At 35.2% G+C, this 23998-nt stretch overlaps 1 protein-coding gene across 1 annotated transcript in view; it reads right to left on the bottom strand.

The window, feature by feature from the left end:
- Positions 1 to 441: 441 nt before the first annotated feature.
- Positions 442 to 23998, bottom strand: part of Ralyl (RALY RNA binding protein like) — a 680590-nt gene continuing 657033 nt past the window's right edge. The window contains exons 7-8 of the mRNA XM_032898664.1: positions 11481 to 11594; positions 442 to 1445 (exon numbers count right to left, since the gene is read on the bottom strand). Coding sequence (XP_032754555.1) covers positions 1231 to 1445; positions 11481 to 11594 — 329 coding nt within the window. The 3' untranslated portion in view covers positions 442 to 1230. The remainder of the gene's footprint in view (positions 1446 to 11480; positions 11595 to 23998) is intronic.

The raw sequence follows: 23998 nt of genomic DNA, 5'->3' as shown, positions 1-23998 counted from the left end.
TAAAAGAGTGGGTAGACCACATATTCTGAAAACCTCAATCTAAGTCTATATTTGGAAAGCATAAATGAATGTTCTATGGCACTTAAATAAAGCTGGATGTTAAAAATCAACAAAGAATTTTGATATATTACAATTTCATTGAATTGGTTGCTAAGTTTACTACCGTATCAAATATTAATGACAATAACCAAAACATAAAATTAAGTTTTATAATAAATGCAAATATATTATTACCTGGAAGAACCTGTTATATATCTAGTAAATATATTTATGTAATATATAACTAAGATCATCTATAAATATTGAGGGTTAGTCACATATACATCGCATAACCCAAATGTACACCCACACAAATATTCACACTATCCTCCATAACTATTAATCAATTTATTTGAGATATAGTATTTAATTTCATGGTCGATGAAAGATCAACATGTTTTTACCAAGTGTCTGGTGTAGTTGTCAAGGAAAGGGTATTTGCAACTGAACAGTGTACTGATTTCAACATTGGGGAAACAAAACTTTTAAGAATCAGGTCTTAGCTAAATTCCTAAACAATAATAATTGATTGTCAAGCAGTACTGACACTGGAAATGATGAGGTGACATCATACTAAAGGGTCACCATGGCAGGCCCACTGTGGAGAGGATGAATGGCCATGCAGCTAGTGTGTGTGACTACTATCAGTGAGTAAAACTATGAATTAAAGGAAGCCAAAAAACATGGCTCTGGGAAAGTCCTTGCTGTAAAGACTGACAACCTGAGTTTTTCCTGGGTTCCACATGGTGGAAAACGAGAACTGACTGCAGCAAGCTGTTCTCCAATCTTCATACAAGTGTAAAAGCATGTATGTACATGCATAGACAAAATAAGCAAGTGAATGAAATTAAATAAATGTTAAAAGGAGGTCTTATGCATCTTGCAAGAGATGGTTTTTGTCACCAGCACATTATATCTATCCATACATTTAACTGTACAAATGCCAAATTATTTCCATACGAATGAGGGGAAGAAAGTCTTTCATTTGGGACGTTATGTATACCTAATATACCTTATATAGTACTTATTTTCACCCTCATAGTTGAAATTAATAAAAAATGTATTGAGCACTTGCTGTGTGCAAAGCACTATATTCATGTTCCCTAAAATATATTGATACAAGATAAAAAAAAGCCTCGGATGATTTAATCCTTATTTTAGAATGAATGCATTGATCAAATGCTATTGCTGTCACCCAACAGATGTGGACACCCCCAAATATTGCGTTCCTACCAGCTCGTGACCCCCATCTTCATCGAAGTCCTCCTCTACCCCATCAGTCATCTCTCCTCCATCCGCTTCTTGCCCTCCTTCAGCAGGCTCCTCTGTGGAGTGGTCTGCATTCTCTGACACACATTCGTCTTGGATCAGCTCTATACTCTCCTCCAATTGCTTCTTCTGAGCTTCTAGGAGGGGAGAAAGCAGATGTCTACTACCTTGGCTTGCTAGTAAGTCATTTGGAAAAACCATGAAAAAACAGGGAACTCTTAAATGGGCTGAGCTGTGAACAGCATGTAAAAGATAGGGATATTTTCAATAGTTTATTCCGTCATTTATTTACATGCATACATCTGCGTGTGTTTACATGTAAGCAATTTTATTTAAAACTAAAGTTGGCAAAAAAATTAGGGCCTCTAGATGGTAGAATATATAAATAAATATTTACATTAGCATACTGATCTTCCTAAATACTTCACTTTATATGAGACTCTAAGAAGGATAGTCTCTGATTGAAAAACTCTTTTGTCATATTGTCCAGACTAATTTCTTAAGTGGGAAGGAAGAAATGATGGACCCACCATATGATTATTTTCTCATTTTTACATATGATAAATGTTTCCTAAACTTTTAAAGTTTGATGCAGAAAATAAAAATGCAAGTATAGTGGTTTGCAAATAGTAAGTGCTCGGCAAAATAAGGTACAGCCACACTAACAGAACTCCCTCCAATTTCCAGGATTCGTACACTACAATCTTGGAATGCAGAAATTCATACATGGAATTAATGCTGCCAACCTTGCAGCTATTTCTCTATGGGTTTTCTTCTCCTGTGAACATTCCAAGAAGCACTGGACACACAAGATGAGATCTTGTTTCTCTTTCTGCAACTTTCCCCTGTGTGCTTAAAAGCTATGTTATTTTCATTAATTTTGCTTACCATTATTTTATTAAAGCATTATTCCACAATTCGACTTGAGCTTTAAATAGGCTTCATATTGAGCTTATTTCTTCATCTTTCATGACAATAATTATAACTTAGAGAGGACACATCCAGAACATTCATTTCCTACTTTTTCATAAAGTGTGTTATGAGGAAACTAACCATTGATCTATAAATTTTGAATAAATACAATAAACATTGAAAAAAGTTTATTATATAAGTATATAGATAACCTTTTGGACACATTGCTGAATACCATCACAGTAGTTTCTTCTATAATGTATGCCTATACATTCTTTCATTTTAATTCTACAAACGATATAGGCAGAAAAGTGAGGCCTGCCATGCCCTCTATGAGATGACAGGGCTCCAGTGGTATTTAAGTTACTTAGCATTGGTCATGTAAATACCAAGTTTCATTCTAAGTTTTGCCACGTGATTACATCACATCAATACATAAAGCATGCCCTGAATATTAACAATGTGTAGTGTGGAAAATATTTTAAAGACTGCCAAAGATTGCATAAATGTGTATAATTGCATCAAAGAAAGACAGTACATTCTTACTCTGTGTGTGTGTGTGTGTGTGTGTGTGTGTGTGTGTGTGTGTGTATGTGTGTGTGTGTGTATTTAACCTCATCAAACTCAACACTAACTACAGTTACTGTTTGGATTAAGGAATGGTGGTTAAAAAATCTTTCTCTTTCTTTTTTTTTTTTTTTTTTTTTTTTTTTTTTTCGAGCTGGGGACCGAACCCAGGGCCTTGCATGCTAGGCAAGCGCTCTACCACTGAGCTAAATCCCAACCCTAAAAATCTTTCTCATATTAGACCTTGTTTCAATGAAATTATAATTATAGTACATATTTATAGTAGGCATCTTAAAATGCCCTGCTATTTTCCTAATACATCCACAGAACCTATGTATAACAAAATTTCCCATCTATTTATTAGCCTCTGAGATCTTACCACATGTAGCCAATATGTCAAGAGGGGCTTCATCTCCATATGTATGTATGCTACGCTGATAAAGCTGTGGGAGTGTAGACTTTTTCTTTTTCTCTGGTCGTTACGTGATTTTACCAGAGAGCATTCTATGAGACTATAAAGTAGTTATTATATTACAAGTTTCTTTTCTTTTTCTAAGTTCTAGGTAATTCTTATCCAAATTAAACTGGATCTTTCGTTGTTGTACTAACATCTCAGTGTTTGTGGGAAATGTGACCACTTTCTTCTCAAAGTCTTTGCCAGACCCATAGGGGCAATACAGAGAGGTTCATTGCCAACTGAGGTTTATTTTCAGGCAATTGGCTGATATGGCCTTTTATTATTTTTTGTGCCTTTCAAGTAGAAGTGGTGCTATGTCATTAGGGTATAAGACTCAGGGTACACATATTTGCTAGTTACTATTCCTATGAACTATAGTTTCCTTCTCTAAAAGGTAAGCTAAAATGTAACATTGTGTTCTCAAAATAGCAAATTTTTAAACGACAAAAAAAGTGACTGTGCTTTTTAATTGCAGAGACCACAAAAACATATGAGCATAAAAGCTTAAAACAATTATAAAGTGAAATCTTTATTGATTATTTGATTACTATACAAATTGTCCTTGTCAAAACCCTCCACTTTTGATTTTTAAGACCATCTTGAAGAGATAATTTTGTGTCTTGGCTTTCATAGAGCCTTTCTATTTCTGTTAAAACAGACATATATTAAGTTGCTTGTTGTCTCTTACTTACACAGAGAATTTATATGTAATTCCACAGAGAATATACTTCAAAGACAACAGTGTATTAATATAGTTCAAGGCTGGAAAGACAAACCTATAACCTGTCTTTATCCATTCATTCATTAACTTGAAAGCTTAAATGCTTAGGAGAAATTATCTGGGTTGAAATATAAAACTCTTAATTATGATGGTTGATTCATGGCAGCTTAACAGAAATGAGGCCAGTATGCATTTTTGTAAGGTGTGGTCAGAATAAACATTTTTCATTGGCTCAGTGTGAAGTGTCCCATATACTGAATAATTATAGGATCTATGAATAAGTCACACATGAAAGCACAGTTGTCCATTAAGCTGCTGTTTTGCAGCTGAATGATCAATTTTGGTTCCTCAAAAAATCTTGTTGATATTGAAGCAAAGGAATTAGTTCTACTTTTTGAATACTTAATTTATTTCTTTTAGAAATTAATAGCAGTGTTTGGTTAATCTAAATTTTGGGGCATTTGTCTTATCTCCCTAATTCTTTTTGTGTGAACACATGGGAAGAGGCATGCGTATGCATTATGTGTGTGCATTCATATTTATCAGTAGAGATTCCTTTTGGTAGAAATATTTGTATCTTTTTTCCCCCTTTTCTTTCTGTTTTCTAGGTCACAGCCCTACATGGAAACATTTTTCTGAATATATTTGTTAATTGTATGGAATAAAATAATAAAAACCTCTGTCTTCATTTCAAATTATTCCTACACAAATAAAATGGCAGTTGAATTTGGCACCATCATAGCAAAATAGAAGTTCTGAAGAGGGAAAATGAACATTCCTGCCACATCTTGTTCCACAGCCCATCACTAGGAAGTGGATAGAATATGGAGCCTGAAGTATTCTTAGAGGAGAACTTTTCATGCTTATACTGACAGTTCTGCAAAAGAAAAATAACCCTCTCTGTTGGGTTATTTATGTCAAAGTGATGGATTTCTTTTCTGAGCAGAGAACTGAGTTAGTATTAGACTTTTGTTTAGATGTATGGACAAGGACTGCAAAAGCTAGCAGTTAATGTTAAATATAAAATCCAGCAATATCTAAATTATAAGATTATTACAGAAAGAAAACATTTATAATGACCACAAGTTAGAGAGATACTGAGTTCTTCCAAAGTGCTGACCATGCAACAGTCCTAAGCATTAGTCCTTGGAACACACTTCTGAAAAAATAGTATTGCTCTTTGTATACACAGGGAAACTGAGGCATAAATAAAGCATATAAGAGTAAGAATCCACAGGAAGATATCTGCCTCAACAGCCTCTACTCTCTCCTAATGAATAATAGGATGCAGAGGAGTTTATCAGACATACAGGGAAAGAATACTTTGAATTGCTTCAAATAGAAAATAATCTCCAAGTTCCAGAATGAAGAAATATGTTCAGTTAGGGAACATATTTTAGTCAAACAATGACTATCAAAGGAAAATAAAGCAAAAGTGATTGGTTTTCTGATTAAGGGGAAATATTTATGACTTCAAATGACATGAAAAGAAATCATCTGATGCTAAATTTCTGTCCTCATATTAAAATTTTTTTCAGCATATCTAATTTTATTTCAAAGCTATATATGATCCAGGAAACAAGTTACAATTGTGGGGATTTGTCATCAAAGCATTTTTATTAAATTGCATTTTCTTCACAGTTATTTTCAATATGACTGAAAATTGATTGAGGTGGCAATTAAGCTTTTTGACATGCTGGCTTAATTGTTAGATAATTACCAGCTGAATTGTACTTAGATGACAGAAAAAATTGTTGTTATAAAAACACTCCCATTTTTTATTACTGTCAAGATAGTATTCTGCAATTAATCTTTTTTATGCCAAGTTGCAGCTTATTTTTTAAACATTCTATTTAAACAGCTATATGAGTTTTAATTCAATGATTTAAAAATGTGACTGCTAAATATTCAATTCATTATGGATGCTATCAGTAACAAACACATAAATAGATTTCAGGAAAATTACATATGAGAAATATATTTTTGTTAAAATTTCAGTTACGTAAATAAAGTTTTAGAGAATAACCTCAAGTTGTTCATGAAAAACTACTAAAATTTTAATGTGAATCATTTGAAAATTAAGAAAATATTATGCTTACTTAAACATTATAATTTTGAAGGAGATTTTGTTTCTCTCATTTTATAAATTTTATGAGGGGATTTTCCAAGTGTCTCAGAATCAGTTAGATTCAATCTCTGGGGTGTGCACCTAATTTTATCTCACTCCTGTCTGTGGCCTTCTATTTCAATAATAGGAATTCACTTGCCACACAGAAAATGACTTAGGCAGAAAAGAACCAAGAAGTGATGTTTCTTAGGGAGTGACCATAACTTAAGTGAATTGTGGTGACTGTTGCACCACTCAGTAAAACTGTCACATCACTGGATAATAGCCTTGAAGTGAAGCACATGTGAAATACATGTCAACAAGGGATTAAAGCACTGTGAGTATGGGAGACAGGATCAACATTGGATATGGGCAGTGGTCTTGGGGAAAGCAGAGCTATGGGGTAGGGGAAATCTAACAAAGGTCAGATTGGGAAACACCAGCTATCAGAATAATAGAAGCTAATGCTCATGTTTGTGAATGGAATTCACAAGATTTACAGAGTAGTGATGGGACACAGACAGGACACAGAAGAAAATGAGATCTAAACTGAAGTAATGACATAACAGTTCGCACCAAGAAAGCATTCGTGTTTCATGTGTTTATCAAAACTTTACACAGGCTTCTTGTTGACTCCAGGCACAGACTTCCTCTCAGAATCTTCACTTTGAAAAATGTTAGATCATTTCTTCTTCCTTTGTTTGTTTGAGATATGTATATTGTTCACCTATGAATGTTCTCCATATTTAGGATTTTGCCTTCCAACAGGTCATCATTAGATGGATGGATAGACTCCATCTATTTGGAGAGAAGAGCTCAACCTTGCTAGAGGCAATTATCAATCAGAGTTTGCCTAACCCCTTTGGCCAGGTGCTGGCAACACCTTTCAGCATAGCTCAAGCAGTTTGTGTAACATTCGTACATCTTCTACCTTGATCTTTAATCAGTTGAGTTCTGTGCCCAGCTCAGATGGCAATAGTCTTGAAAACAGTACTGCTAATGCCTTGTAGTCAGTGTATGGATGCTTTTCTGTATATCTGAGATTAATAAAGAGAATTCTTGACAGTCTTCCTTTAAGTTAGTTTCTTTACAAGCATGCAGGGTTTGTAGTCCGATAATAATAAGTCCTATTATGAAAAGTAGTTCCTGTCTGTCAACCATTTACAGCTCTTTAAAGATTTCTGCTCCTCTATCTGACTCTCTAAAATGTCACACCTTTTGCTTCTAACCATACTCCCTTTTAATTCTTCATGAATTATCTGTTGACATAATTCTCAATATCTCATAGACGTTTATTGGTGAAATAATTTTTACTCACTCCCCATCTCTCTAGAAAATAGTAAGCAATTGTAAATTAGATTGATTCAATTTTCATTTTTTACTTTAAGATTGTAAATGTTTTGAGAAGCTAATCTGTGACTATACACCAAATACTATCTTCCTGAACTTGTTTTAAAAAGACTATTTTTTTACTTACAATTTACTTATAATTAAAAATGTCTTATTTTTTTCAGTAAGTTAGTTTCAAGGGACCACTCTAAGGACTATACAAATTTATCCCTTTCCCACACAGATGTGCAAATTTATCTCTAACATATTACTTTCTCAACTTCTTTGAATTTAAGTGTCTCCTCTCCTGAAGTTTGATGTGATAAGTCTCTCTGATATCTGTGTCTTGTGTCCCTGGCCTGGCTTGTGTTTCTGCAAAGCTCATGACCAACTTATCTCTTAGGATCTCCTCTATAGCCATCTCAAGGATCTATTCTGCTTAATTTATCACGAGGTGACTGTTTTGGGAAAGCTGTATTTTCCCCTTTTCTCTCCTCTGATTTTGTATTGAAGTGCATTTTCCCAGTACTGTAGGGGAAATGTTGTAGCAAATCAAGTGTGAAGATATAAGCTGACAGATGTACCTACTTGCTTTTCTCTGCAAGATACGAAACCCAACTCAAAGTAGACATGGCAAAAGAAAGAAAGAGAGAGAGAGAGAGAGAGAGAGAGAGAGAGAGAGAGAGAGAGAGAGAGAGAGAGAGAGGGAGGGAGAGAGAGAGGGAAGAGAAAAAGCTAAACTCTAAAACACCCAGCCAATCAGAAATTTCCAGCTATCTCTAAAAGGTATTTTCACTTCAGCCATTCGTTTATTTAATTTCATTTGCTCCTGAGGACACTTACCTCCTCTTGCTTCAGGTGGAGCCTTAATGACTTGTTTTGTGCTGGGAATTTTTACATTGGTGAATGTTCAGATACTTTATTTCAGGTTCATAGATCTATTTCTGTTCAATCTATATTTTAACATTTAATTTGCAGCTAAGCTTTTTTGGTATCTTGCATATCTGAAATACCTTCTATCCATCCTTATTCTTAATAGTTTGGGCATTAGAAATAAGTATTAGGCTGTAGGGTCCTTCACCAGTACATACAGGATGTGCCTCTTGTCTCTGTTTCTGATTTTCTCCATCTTCCTGTCTGTCTCTCTGTCTCTGTCTCTGTCTTTTCTGTCTCTGCCTCTGTCTATATGTCACTCTCTCTGTCTCTGCTGTCTCTGTATCTCTGTTTCTCTGTCTCTGTTCCTCTGTCTCTCTCTCTGTCTCTGCCTGTCTCTGTCTCTGTCTGTCTCTGTCTCTGTCTCTGTCTCTGTCTCTCTCTCTCTCTCTCTCTCTCTCTCTCTCCCTCTGTGTGTGTGTGTGTGTGTGTGTGTGTGTGTGTGTGTGTGTGTGTGTGTGTGTAGAATAATTTACATTTGTTACTTCTAAAGAATCATCTAGGAATGAGATCCAGTTATAGGCTAAACTGATACAAAATGCTACTTGTTGTTTTCCATAATCTATGCTCCTTGCATCCTTTAAAAGTTGTTTTATTTAGTAGAACAACAATATATTCATGGTAGAATCATAGTAACCACAATTTTAAGTGTTTGGATATCATTGCAAGAGATTGTTGATTCCTATAGTTTTAAAGGTCTCAAGTCTGCTACATACCTGGTAATAGTAAATAGCACTACAATGTGTAAAATGGGTAAAGGAAATATGATCTTTTACATAGAAAGATTATAATGTCAAAATAAAGAGACACATAGATATCTCTTAAAGCAACTTATGGAGTAGACAGTTCATTATAATATGACCGTGTTTTGTAGCAATTTTGTCTGAATATTTGAGAATTTGCTTTGAAATCAGTGGGGGAAAAAACCTCATGAAGTTCACTCAGAACCTAGTCGATGTGGGGTTCAGGGCACATTCATATTCTGTGGCATTTTCTTCCTAGTCACCTGTTTCCTTGCTCCCACTTTATTTATGTTGGAAACATTCCTTATTTCATAGCTAATACCAAGTATGGGATGAGATGTATAAAGAGAAATGATGAAGAATAAGTGTTAGCTACTCAGTAATTGGCTTTCAACTAATTAAGCATTAAAATTAGTGCCCCTGGATTTAATAAGGAGGCTTTGAGTACCTTTTAATGAATTTTAATTCATTTCACTCTTCTCTCCATAACAGAATGTTAACTCTTTCCATATAACTGATTTCTTTCCACTGAGAAAATACAGGAAATGAAGAAGAGTACTGCATTGTCTCTATAAATACAGATGCTATTCAGAAGGCAATTACAAGGACAATGAAGATACAAATTAAATACCTTCATTTTCTTCATAGCATCTAAAAGGAAGAGAGATGCCAAAAGCAAGGACAAGACTTGTCATTTTGAAAGTAACAGTCTCTTGACTGGAAAAAGTTTAAAGATGAGCAAAGGCAAGATGACAGCTTTTATAAAAGGAAAACCAGGGCTTGAATTGGAGTGTTAAGATTATAGATGATCTTCCAGCATGATCTGTGGCAGGTCTAATTCATTGCAGGAAACCGGAAGGTATAATATGCTGGAATAAGGATCACATTTTTCTCTTTGAGGTGATTTATATTTAAATGAGTTCTCTATAATCCTTTAAACTGAAGTGCAAATTGGTTATCAAAGTCTTTTGCTGTAAGGGTTGTTTTACATAATAATGAATTCTACAGAAGTTCCTCAAAGGGAAATATTGACTTAGGCAACATCACAGGATACTTCAGTTACAGCGACACTTTAGATTATGGTTGTAGACAATGCATCAAAACTTTTTATAACTCTAAATATCTTTACTGAAAAGTGTAGGTAACCATGACTTATTCAGTATAAATACGTGATATAGAAAATGTCAGTGGACATTGTTCAGTTCAGTCTATCTTTACTTTTATTAACATGCTGGGGAGAGTTACTGACTCCTGTTATTTTTTAATGAGATACTTTAAAAATATAAGTTGAATTACCTTATTTTGATATGCTTTAGACTAGAAATGCTACATAGCTCGGCCCGGAAGTAGGCTCCAGTTCCAGTCACAAGTCAACAGGTACCAGGCAGGCTCCTATTTACTTTAGCACCAGGACTGTGGGTTCCAGTCAGGAGCCTCAGCTACAACTCTAGTCCCTGAATGTTCTCCTATCTAAAAGTAGCCTAGTAGCCCCACTTCAGGGAAGCCTGGTCTTAAGACTCATGTAAGTCACAATTGATTTATATCTGTGAACCTTTGTGTACATTCTGTGAAAGGAGCTTAAATTTAATAAAAACTTGTCAAAATTGTATTGTTCATTTATTTTATTTGAAGAAGTGAAATTCCTAGGAAGTTATGTATCATGTGAATCTCAGTACCATATATATAGACACACACACACACACACACACACACACACAAGGTTATAACACAATTCTTGGAGCAAGGTCAAGACCTAAAATAAGGTCATACAAGCACATACAAGACTTGAAAAATCACGTTTCAAAATGTGTAACAATTTTGAGTTCATCCAAAACTTCATTTTTATGATCTTAAAACAGCGTACAATAAAAGTGTAAAAACTGATTAGACTGTGGCTGGGAGCTATGGCCAGAATTCAAAAAGAGCTCACTGACTGGTAAAGGAATAATCACTCATTTAGCCTGTGGGTGTCAGGGACATACTGCCGGCTTCCAGGTTTCAGAAATTGGGTTACGATGTTTAAATTGGGCTTTGTAATAATGGCCTTTGCAATATTTTTGTATTATGCTGTGGTTAAATACAATGAAATGTGAATAATATATTATCCTGACAACACTATTCATTACTTGCCTTTATTTTCTTTACAAATTACTTAATATTGAGATAGAAAATTTCAGTTGTGACTCAAATATTATTGATTGTTCTATTAAAATACTACCCTTTCAAGAATTCAATCTTAAAAATATCGGTTCACATGTTCCAAAGTGAATGAATTCTATTAGTGCAATTGTGGTTTTGTGTTAACATGGTGATTCAGCTGGTGTCTCTCTGGCCTGCATTCTATGATTGATGGCGTTGGGTTAATTTCAGCCTGTCTGTAGACACAGATTTCTTTCCACTTACCTGCTTCTGCCTTTTGCTGCTTCTCAATCTTCTCCAGGCGCCCTAGCAAGGAGTCAATTTTAGTTTTGATCTGGGTTAATTCTTTCTTGATTGTCTGTAACTCATCTGATTTCACTGGAAGGGGAAAGTGGAAAGAAAACAAGACATCAAATGGACCACTTAGAACACAATTCAAGACACAGCACTTCTCAAGATTGTCTTATAGGATTTCCAGTGAATCATCAGCTTCCTGCCACAGCTAGTCATCCTGAAATAGTGCATGGCTTTCTCATTAGAAATAAGGATCCTAGTGACATGAGAATCTGATACTCAATGTTCTAACTGAAGGTCACATGAAAGGATAAAAGAATCTGAGAACATTTTTCACAGAATAATGCCAGGTCTTGACTTATTCAGGCGAGTAAGAGAATACTCCTTCATAGAACTTCAATGTAAAACTGTCTTGGCTTAAGGATTAGTGATATTAGTGTTAATATTACTTTGAATAACCATGTTGTGAAATACATACTTTGTATGTTTTGATATTGAGACAGTGCACTCCTGCATTGTCCACCACTAATGACTAGACATCAGTGATATTTTTTAAGTCAGATCTTTGAGTAATGATTGAAATAAAAGTATCACATCTGTCCTTGAGAGAATATATTTCCTGAGCTCTTTCTAAAAATAGTGACAGATTGTATATACTTATTCTTAAGCCATGGGCCTGGTAGAAGGGAAACACACAGGCTGTCCTCCCTATGATTTTTACCTGAATTTAATTTGTGGTTTATTTGCATATACATTTTGCGATAAGTTATCAATGTGTCCTCAAGCTGTTCTTGAATATACCATCCTTCTGCTTCAATCTCCTGAGTGCAGGAATTACAAATATATGACATCATATACCACCTAACTCTGATATGTATGGCAATTTGTTCCAATTCTAGCTTTTTAGTATCTGATCTGGTTTCTAACAAAAAGATAGGGTCCGTTATGAATGTCAACCTTTCATATTTAAAGATGCATTACAAAAGACAAACATGTGCTGGAATTTAACTCAGTGGTTAAGTGCTTGACTTGCAAACAAATGGCTCTAGGTTTGGTCCCCAGCAATAGCAAGAAAAAAGATTAAAAATCTGATAAGAGGGACAATGTATCTTAATAGCTTGTTGCCAATTAAATTAACTATTGTTAAAGGACTTAAGAAAACTTCTGGGCATATGCTCAAAGGATGCTCCGTCCTACCACAAGGGCAGTTGCTCAACTACATTCTTATGAGCTTTGTTCATCATAACCAGAGACTGAAAACAAGTTAGATGTCCCTAAACCAAAGAATGGAAGAAATACTCAAGTTAATAAAAAAATTAAAAAAAAACAAAAAAAAATGTGGTACACGTACACAATGAAGTTTTATACTCACATGTTAAAGAAACAAACAAAGAAACATGAAATTTGCAGGGAAACAGATATAAGGAGAAAAAAATCATCACGACTGAGGTAACTCAGACCCAGAAAAACAAACATTGTTTGTACTCAATTATAAGTGAACATTAGTTATAAAGTAATGGATAATCATGTTATAATCCATAGATCTTGGAAGGATAAGTAATACGGATGGAAGGAGGGCTCAAGATTACAAGCACAACATGAACACATTTGTGTGTTTATGTGTGTACATGAATCTCCTTGAAAGAATGGATAGAACAGATTTTGTGGGTGGACTGGGGGCAGCTGGGGCTGGAAATAGTGAGATCGGATTGGCAGTGGAAGAAGAGAGTACTGGGAGAGACAGTGGGAACTGAGAGTATGTGACAGTTTGTATGTGCTTGGACCAGGGAATGGCGCTATTAGGAGATGTGGCCTTGCTGGAGTAGGTGTGTCACTGTGGGTGTCGACTTTAATACCCTTCCCCTAGCTGCCTGGAAGCAAGTCTTCTTCTAGTGGCTTTCAAATGAAGATGTAGAACTTGGTCCTCCTGCACCATGTCTGCCTGGACACTGTCATGTTCCTGCCTTGATGAAAATGAACTGAACTTCTGAACATGTAAGCCAGCCCCAATTAAATATTGCCCTCATAAGAATTGCAATGGTCATAGTGTCTGTTCCCAGCAGTAAAACCCTAACTAAGACAAAGTATTTCAGGGTCAAGGTAGAAACCCTCTGCAATGGAAACCCCTAGCAATCCACTAAAGTGACCCTAGCAAAGATCACAGTATAGAGGATATGGGAGCCTGAACCAGCAAGCTTCTGTAACCAGGCAAGATTTGCTGTGGAAGGATTGAGATGACCCAGCCACAAAACCTTTGACCTAAAACTTGTTTTGCCTATAAGGTGCACTGGGGTAATGGTGGCACAGAAATTGCGGGAGTGGTCAACCAATGACTGGTCTAGGTTGAAATCCATGCCATAAAAGGGAGCCCACCCCTGACATTGAAGGGTCAAGAAACAGAGGCTGGATAGCCCAGAGACATAGGATAGAACCAAACACAACTGGCAAGATAAACAAACAAACAAGTCTTGAAAATGATTTCTACTGATATTCTGCTATACTCATAGACCAGAGCCTAGCATTGTCATCATTAGAGAGGCTTCATCCAAAAACTGATAGGACTAGATGCAGAAACCCACAAACACTAGGTCAAAATCTGGCACTCCAGTGGAGAAGGAGAAGAAGGATTTTAGGAGCCAGTGGGGTCAAGAACAGCACATAAACATGGTTCAGAGAATCAATGAAAAAGAGGTATAGGAGCTCCCAGAAATCAACAGGGAGCCTGTATGGTTCTGCATATGTGTTAGGGTTATGTAGTTTGGTGTTCTTGTGGGGCTCCTGCCAACAGGGGCAGGGGCTGTCTCTGAATTTTTGCCTGCTTTAAGATCCCTTTCCTTCTACTGGGTTATCTTGTCCAGCCTTAATACAAGGTACCTAGTCTTATTATTACTTGACATGCCATGTTTGGCTGTTATCTCTGGAGGTCTGCTCCTTTCTGAAGGGAAAGGAGGAGAAGACCTAGGGGAAGAAGGGGTTGACTTGAGAAGATGGAGAAAAAACTGTGGCAGGGATGTAATACACGAAAAAAGAATAAATAAAAAACAAAGAAAAAAACAATATCATATTTAAATGATAACCATTTAAGAGGGAAGGGCCAGGAAATTTCATCTACTGGGTATGACACAGCTGTGTAATCAGGAGCTCACAGAGGCTGTGTACTTGCGTGGATTGAGCCTACATAAGACTGGGCCTGTCAACAATCAATCAGAGATTGGGACAGTGGTAAGGACTCACTGGGCCCTACTCCTGCTTGTTGGATTATGCACTACCTGAAGTGGCAGTCATTGTCTTCAGTTCTGTAACCACTGGTGATTTTCCAAAAATTAGTTCATGTTACACAGATCTCCCTGGGTACATAACAGCTTGTAGAACAGAGCTATAGGGCATGTCTATGGAATGAGTCAAAGGAAAGGGAGGAGCTTAATGGGGATGAGAGGAAGAGAAGAGAGGATGGAGAGTGACCAGAATTCACGGAGGGGGTTAAAGAACAATTAATAATAGAAGTTACATAAAAAGTTAAGGATATATAATATGATAACTTATTTTGACAAATTCAGTGCATTATCCATATTTTACTTATCTGGTACCGCACATAGTTTTGTCAGGGGTTCACAACAGAGATCCTAAAGTCCAATAGACTTAACAGTCCCTGCACTTCATGAGGAAGGCTTTGGGTACTACTACAGCTTCAGTACAGACCTGTGCTGCAGACCTGGGATATACACATCTTTTTGTCATTTTTACTTCAATTTTATATTCACCCCAGCTTAGATATTCTGAATAAATTTCAAATAAACTAGTGTTAACTTTTAATTTTATATATTTGTCGATTCTAATATATGAATATTATACTGTCCATACTACAGTGCGTCTCAAAAGATAGAAAAAGAGATTTTTTCCCAGTCCAAAATATTTCCCCCTTATTAAATAAAAATTTTAAAGTGAATATTTTTCTCTAGTGCAAAGTACTTTGTAAGATTAAAAACTGCAAGAGTCTCCTGCAAGTCCATGACAGAACTGCCCAACTATAAGGAGAATGCACTTTCAACAGTGACTCCCTCTGGATGTCAATTATTTCAGACATCAAAGTACCATTGTTAGATTGCGGCTAAATTTGAAAAACATCATCTGTCACTATGAGAAATTGATTCTACTTTGAAGAATGATACTCATTTCCTTTGGAGGAAGCTTATCATGTAGTTTTACTTAAATCTGTCAAATTTAATAGAAAATATTTTATCTGATAAAAGGTTGCGATGATAAAATGGTACTGCTAGAAACTAAAAGAATGTATTTCTGAGGAAATAAGTTAATCCTTAGCTCTGACTAATTTTAGTTTATCATACTAGGAAACATAAATTGGTAAGTCACCAACATCTCACATTATTAAATCTGCATTAGAATGTACCTAGACACAGGTAAGTAAACAGGAAGCCAAAGTTTGAGTTATAGACTTAACACCAGTATTATGAAATACTGGAGAAGGATTGTATTAATATTTTAGTCTAATTAACATCATTGAAATTTATAAGGGCATACATTCCTTAAAACAAGGAATGTCCCATCAGTTCTTGCAGGGCGCAACCATGTAATAATGAACTGAATCTCTAACCTGTACGGACAGAGTGCCTGGCTCCTCTTGGCATGAAAGCATGAAGTACTAACAAGGGTCCTAAGAGCAGGCTGAATTAACAGTGCTTCCTGCTTCTCCCCCAATTCTGGAAGTTATGGAATCATTCATCTCAATGCTATATGTAGAAGAATGTGCATCCATTCCTAGACAGTGAGCTGCAGTCTATCATATACTTTTCTCCATCAGAGTTCCTATCTGCATCTAGATTTTTCTGGTCTTGTGCTCTCACTTCCCTTTCCTCAAAAAAAGTTCTCATATGGGCATCTCTGCCCCTCTGTTGCTCTAACTTCTCTCTCTCTCTTTACTTTTTACTCCCTTTCTCTCTGCTAACATTTTCTCTGTAACATTTTACCCTGTGGGATGTTAGCGAATTCACTGGGACAGGTGCTCCTTTGCTGTTCTGTATTTCTAGACTTAAAATTTTAGAAGTCTATAAGGTGCTAGTATGCTTTCCCAAAGACTACATATTAAATAAGAATTAAGCACAGCTTGGGGCCAATATATCTGCATACACTTTCATTCATTCTTATTTGGCCTATGCTTTCCACTAACCTAGCCACATTTAGACAGTTCCTGAAGGGATATTTATTAGGTATTAGCCTTATATGTAACTGAAAATTTCCAGAATCTCTTTCCTTTCTATAGCAACTGAGATAAGCAGCACACCTATGAAAAGTGTGTTATATAATTCCAAGTGTCTTCTGTATGGTTTGAGTTTTGAATGGCCATGACAACTGCTGGGCACATTTTGGTAGGCTTTATCGGCTTTAGGATATGAGATATGGCTGGAAGAAGTCAGTCCCTGGGGCTTGCTCTGTTTCCAGCATATGGTCACAATACAGGAAAGTGATTAATGTACAAACTCAACTTTTAAAAATGGTATTAAGATCTAGAATATAAAGTGTACGTTCAACTTTCTATTTCTCTTCTAAGCCCACCTCTCATTAACAGAACAGCTTCCTGTTACAAAGGAAAGTTTGTTATCTGTGTGCCTTGGGGAACTGATCTGGAATTGCTACGTGAATTTTCTCTACTTTGTCATTTTCTTCCTCTTACTTAGAGGAAATAGGCACAAACTTCTTAGTACCATGCTCAGAACATCAGTAGGACCTGTAAGTGGTAAAAGGATTCATATGATTCATGCTATTATTATACTGTATTATTGTGTAAACATGCTTCTCTAATCAAAGGCTTTTCTGTTCCTGAAATGTGTCTCTCAAAATCTACCCAACACTTTAAGGGTTTAGACTTGTTTGCATATGAATTCCTCTTTTACAAATCCACTGAAGAGTGAGTCTCTCACCTGTAATCTCTTTAATGGTGCCTCACATTTATGGCTACACATTCACTGATTATTGACTTTTCTTTTGCATGTCTGTATTCCAGAATAAATGATAAGTTTCTTGAGTGAATACCTCTTGATTAGGCACTTGGGATATTCAACACCCCATTCTGTGTGTTTTGATAGTCTCCCTCAACCTTTTACTGATTAGTGAATTCCTGCACTGAAATTTAGGGATTGAATCAGCCATTGTTTATTTTAAAATGATTATAATGACTTAAAAGGAGATGTTAAATCAAGTAAATTGCCAAAGAAAAATTTGTGTCTTGTCATAATAAATAAGATTCTGAATATGTATAGGTAGAATTTGGAGCACCTATGGGGCACAGGGTCAATTGACAATTGCACACTTGCTTAGGCTCTAGAACTGAACTCCTTGTGTGGAAAGAGTGCCTTTAATTCTTTCTTTTTGATTATCAGATTAACAATAGAACTTTGTCTTAGTGTCTAGACACAATAAGCAATAAATACTAGAAAAATTTCTGTATGCATATATGTAGAGGATAACACGTTATTTCCTAACCTTTATGCATGCAAAAATAATCATAAAACAAAAATCTTAGGAGCTGACAAAGAAGGAAAGAGTAAGCAGTCAAAATGTTTAAAAATGTAAGTATTATATATAACTGTAGCCATATCTTGTCAAAAGTTTCTGATGAAATAAAATGACAGAAAAGCATGGTTTTGGCAACTAACCCATTTAATTTTTCTCTAATTACTCTTTAATTAATAATCCTCATATTTGAAGGTACATTGGATAGAATACTACATCCGTTTTAAAAATTGTAAACAGTGGCACTAAGGAATTTTTTTCTGAAAAGACTTAATATTTCCAGTCAACTTACTGTTAGAAAATTATGGTAAAATTACTTCATTAACAGATTGACAATTAGATGTAACTATTGAAGATTATAAATTTTTTTCATCAAAAATTTTCAAGTTTGGGAAAATTATTTCTGTTTCATTTATTTCCAAGCATCCACCCTGCTCCAACCTCTGTTGCTATTTTTAATAATTTGAAGTTGTATTTACAACTCCTGGCCAGTACTTAAATGCATCATGAAGTCTCAGACTCAATGTTTCAACCTAGACTACATTATTCAATTCTGAAAGAGTCGGTTCCAAGTTGCCAAAATTAAATGTATTTTAATCTCCAATCACATTTTTTCAGAAAGTCATCCTCCACCCAGTCTAGCTTCTCTCAGATGTTTTTCTTCCACTTCTTGTTTCTTTAAATGTCTGTCAAGATCACAATTGTTTTAACTTAAGTGTTTGATATATAGCTGAAAAATACTAAGGGAAATAGGTTACTGTAAGTTTCTTTCCTAGAAGCTGTGAATACAGCCCTGGAGAGTGATGAGAAATTCCCTATAATCATAGAACTCTAACCCTGGGTAGAAGAAGGAAATAAGAGCGAGGAAGATAAGAGCGAAGCTAGGGAGAGCCTGACATTGCCATTAGATTTTTTATTTTATACAAAGTGATGGGGAATTTTCAGTGATAACAGGATATTTCAAGAGAAATCTCAGTGAAAGAAAGAAGCAGGCAGAGGGAGATAAAGGTTGATGGTTGGGACAGATATAGAAAACAGTACATACACAGGATGGAGAAGGAATATAGGCAGATAGTTTTGGAAGAAAATGAATGTGGCTGAAGGAAAATGAGTAAGTAGAAGGAGAGTATAAGGAGTTGGTGAGGGAAGCATAATGCAGAGAGGAATATTGGTTCTGGGTGCCGTGTGGAACTGATAAACATATCAGAGCACCATGCTGAATGTGAAGAGTCTGTGGGATGATGGGCAGAATCAATGGATCAATGAGGATCTGAGAATAGTCCAAGGAGAGTTGATGGTTGATTGGATTGGACCAAGACGTTGTGTGGGTGGGGTATCCAAAAAACAGGTCAAAATTGAGGAGCTGATTATGTGGCTATGAAATCTAGCAAAGATATGAGAGGTGGAAAACAAGCTATGCAGCTAACAATAAGAAGTGGCATTCTCAGTTAATACACAAGATGAGTCATTATAAAATTATAAAATATAAAACGCTGTCCTTTATCCCCCACTAGGTCTGTCACCACAGTGCCCCAAAATATCTGGTAAATATCTTGCTAGAAGCACACATCCCAGTTCTGCAATGGCCCAATGTCACTAGTCCCCGCACACTTTCTTACACTACATCGCTACATGAAAGATCACACAACTCGATAACCTTTGATCCAATTGATAAGATGTAATTGCCCACCTAAACATACAAAGCCCGGTACACATCCATCCCTTAAGAACATTCATCCAACCTGTAAAGGTACAGCGTGGAATCTTAATGTCAGCCTCCATGTTGTCCCACGTCTACTCTGCTGTCTTCTGCTCCCTCCTCCTCTTCCCTCAAACTTTTCTCCCACCTGTCCTTCCTTCTTGTCCAATGACAGGCCTCATTCGATCCTGTATCGGCCCTCACCAGCATTTTACAAATTAAATGGGGAGAACGTTCTGGTGAAGTCACCTGAGTCCTGAGTATGTGACTAGGCAGCTGTCCTAGGGGCAGTGGAATTAGCATCAAAATACAGATAACTCCATGGCAAATCACCACAATGTGTCTCTTCTACTGTAAGTACACATACTTGTTATGTGTTAAAAGGTGTTTCAGTAATTGTTTCTTCAAAAAAAAAACGCTTCATAAATTATCCAATGAAAATTATAAGACAATTATTTTGTTATAAAACCCTTTTGTCCTGTTAAGTATAACATTTTGTGTGTGTGTGTGTGTGTGTGTGTGTGTGTCTGTGTGTCTGTGTGTCTGTGTGTCTGTGTGTCTGTGTGTCTGTGTGTAAAATCAAAGGTCCTGGATCAAAAGACTGATACATGAAAACAGTATTAGCTCATAAGATACATTAGCTTTTGTGAAGAGTGATGTTTGAGAAAGTAAGACTCAGTTTCTAAATATCACTGTAGAATATTGTTGAAAGGTAAAGCCATATAAAATCATTGCACATATGTTTTCTCTAGAGTGCATTTATTTTGAGGTAAATATTATTGCATTTTGATATTTGATATAGTCCAAAGTAATGATTGGTTCTTTTTGTATCATGAGATATGATCTATACAGGAAATTAGGCATGCAGCCTGACACCCTCTCCCTGTGTGCACAATTTTGATTTATGTAGTGAAAAACAGTTCAATTTATTTTAATCACCTCTGGACCCAGTCTATTCAGAGACAAATAAAGAATCTGAAAGGTTCTAGATCAATGATTCATAATGGAAAGCAACTTTGCCCTGTAGTGGACATGCTACACTAACTAAAGACAGTTCATACATTAAAACTAGAGGGTGGTATCTAATGAGCATTTGATCTGTTGACTATTGTACAATTCACAATCTACCACACAATCATGCAAAGAATTTTTTGACAAAATAAATAGTAATAATTCTAGGCATTTGAAACTGTAGCTTTCATGGTTAGAATGTATATTTGATATTCCATGTTTAATATTCCTAATACTACCAATCTATTTTCTGTTCTTTTTGATATTATAATGTAATTGTTTCATTTCCTTTTTTCTCTTTCTTCACTCCAAACTTTCCCATATACCCTTCCTTGCTCTGTTTCAATTCCATGAGCTCTTTTATCATTGTTTTTAGTGGATATATGCATAAGTATATGCCTTTCAATTCCTATATATAACTAGTTCAGTCTACATAATATTACTTACATGCATGATTTTAGAGCTTAATAACATATTGAGGTGAAGTATTTTTGAGGTAGTAAATGTTACATGAGGTCATGGGAGTGGTTCCATTACAATATAACTGATAGTTTTAGGACAACAAAATGAAGTACCAAATTAGTAAGTTATATTAATTTCTTCTGCCATGCCACAACCCACCTGAAAGCCTAAGGTGCTTGGCAGACTTCAGATACTTTCGGATGACCCTGATTTCTGCATCATGCAATGAGTAAACTTTTGCATTAGATGAATTGTCTGGACCATGGAATTCTGCTCAAAATAGAAGGTGATCTTGAGACACTGATCTATTATTCTGTTGCCCTGCCTCACCAGCACCATATGTGATGTTAAAATATTTAGAAAACATAAATGTTTGTAAGCAGGTAAACCTTACTAATAATTAATATTAACTTAATGACACTTTTTATTTCCAAAGCCTTTTACACAATATTTAAATATTTGAATAAATTAACATATAAGTTAATTTATCAGTCTTTTTGTGTGTCCTGTCTCATCAAAAAGAAGTCAAGGAATACTGAAGCCATGATTTCTTAGAATCAAATAACCTATCTGCATATGTGGAGAACATGTTGAAGTCCTGATTTTCTGACTGCAAACACAAGTAACTTCATTGTTTTGTTGGGTAACTTTGAGTAACATGAAAATGTAATTATCAGTTTAATTTTATTTTCCACAATTAATTAACTAATCACAATATGTAATTCAGGTACTTGAAAAGAGTGATGAGTATTAATTTCTGTGAAGCAAATTTGTCTGAATCTTACCTCTGACTATCGTATCTGCTTCTGCAACTGCATCCCTTTTTCCTTTCATTCATGTATTTTAAGGTGATTTAATACACAGAGGCTAATTTACCAATTTTGTAAACATTTCCAAAAGCCATATCAAAGAATTTTTGCTAAAATAAATTGGAACAATGGTTATTCTTTCCAAACTATTTCTTAAGTAGGAAAATTAAGTATACTAGCATGTTTCTTAATAAACTTTATGCTTTTATACATAATCCCCATTTTTCTATGTTTCTAAAATGAGAAAAATATGATAAAAATTTAGCTCACTTCATTCAATAACTGTCCATTTGTTATTTACTCTGTATATTCATTAACCTAGAGTTTCTTTATTAGATACTTATAAGCAATTTAATTTACTCCTTATGATAAATTCATGAAATGTGTATTATTAAAATACTTGATGAGACATGTATTGTTAAGATTACTTTGTGGATTATAACTAAATGAGAGAAGTAATGTCTTTTAGGATTATCTAGGAGAGAAGCCATGTAGCCAAGTTTAAGAAGATGACAAAGACTTTCTCTGTCTGGGTTTCTCTTTACCCCTAAGCTCATGCTGAGCTGCATTCCTGGCCTCATGGAATTTACAGTTGGTGGGAAAAGTATGTAAATGATTTATAATAAGATATATAAACATAAATACGTGAGATAATGAGAAATAAGTGAAAAGTTCTTATTACTTGATGTTGAAAACTCCTCCCAATATAGTGTTCCTATCATGTAATAACTCTTTATCAATAGACCATGTTTATTTATTTCTTGTTATATTATTTCCTCAGTATCCTGTATGTTCCATGTGTGGAAAATGAGACTTATTATGTTGTATGTGCTAATTAATTAAACTTGTGTCAAATATTGCGTCAAAATAAAAAAAAATTCATTGATTTTGATTATTGATTTTCAAAATAGTCATAAAATACTAGACTCCTGAGCTAAGACCAGAAGTCTCTTATACATTTCAGCAGAAAATATGAATCGCGTTAAATGAATTGGCAAATGTTGTTGGGGACTTGAAAGTACACAAAAGTCCATTTCTTTTTAACTTTTAAGAAAAGAACAGGGTTTTCCTTCACCTCTCTGATTGAATAGATAGAGTGGGTAACTCACATTTGAGCTTCAGCATTGCCAAAGCTATGGTTCATATCCAACTATGAAGCAAATGAATAACAAAGTCAAAACACAAAAGCAGAAATATTGGCAGGATGTTCTACAAATATTTGAGTATAGTGTGTGAAAGATTAACTAAGTAAATTTCTATAAAAATAAAGGGATTATATGTATACATGAATGATAAAGAGGAAGAATGGGGCTTAAGTCTCATTAATTAAAGATAAACAACTGATTTGTGTTTAGAGGACAGTGATAACCTCAAAGCCTAAAAGGGCTAAATTTGGTCCTCAATGACTCTTACTCAGGCTGGACCTTGGATACTGGGAAACTGTCAAAAATTATTAGTAGATTCATAATATAGAACAATGTGCTGGTAAAACATTCCATAAGATGATGAACCACTTTCAATTAGAGATATACACACATGAGTTTAGAAACCTTCAGAAAAGATTCCAATTCACCTCAGAAAGTGTGTGGAGAAAAATGAAAATGTGAAGTAGAGGACAAATGCTCTGGGATAAACAAAGATTTTGGATTCTTATTTGATCATTTACAGTAATTTTGATTTTGGCATGAATTGGCAGCATGGTAGGGTTCTGCTGATGTAGCAATAGGAGTAATAAAGAACAAGAATTCAAGGAAATTATTCAGATGTCTATTAAAGTAGATAACATTCTACTTAAGAGATGGCCTGGTTATAAAGCCAACAAAGGAGAGGCAGGGATGTGCTCTGGACTTATTGGCAAGACCTATACTCATATGCTTTTATGATGCTACAGTGGAAAGGCTAGATCCATCTTGAATGCTAATGAAGCTCAGAGATATCTTACAGTCTGTTTTTAAGTAACAATTTTATTTACCGAGTCT

This window comes from Rattus rattus, chromosome 3 (assembly GCF_011064425.1).
Source record: "Rattus rattus isolate New Zealand chromosome 3, Rrattus_CSIRO_v1, whole genome shotgun sequence".
Taxonomy (NCBI): Eukaryota; Metazoa; Chordata; class Mammalia; order Rodentia; family Muridae; genus Rattus; species Rattus rattus.
Note: the sequence above shows the minus strand (reverse complement) of the source record. Positions and strands in the feature narration are given on the sequence as shown.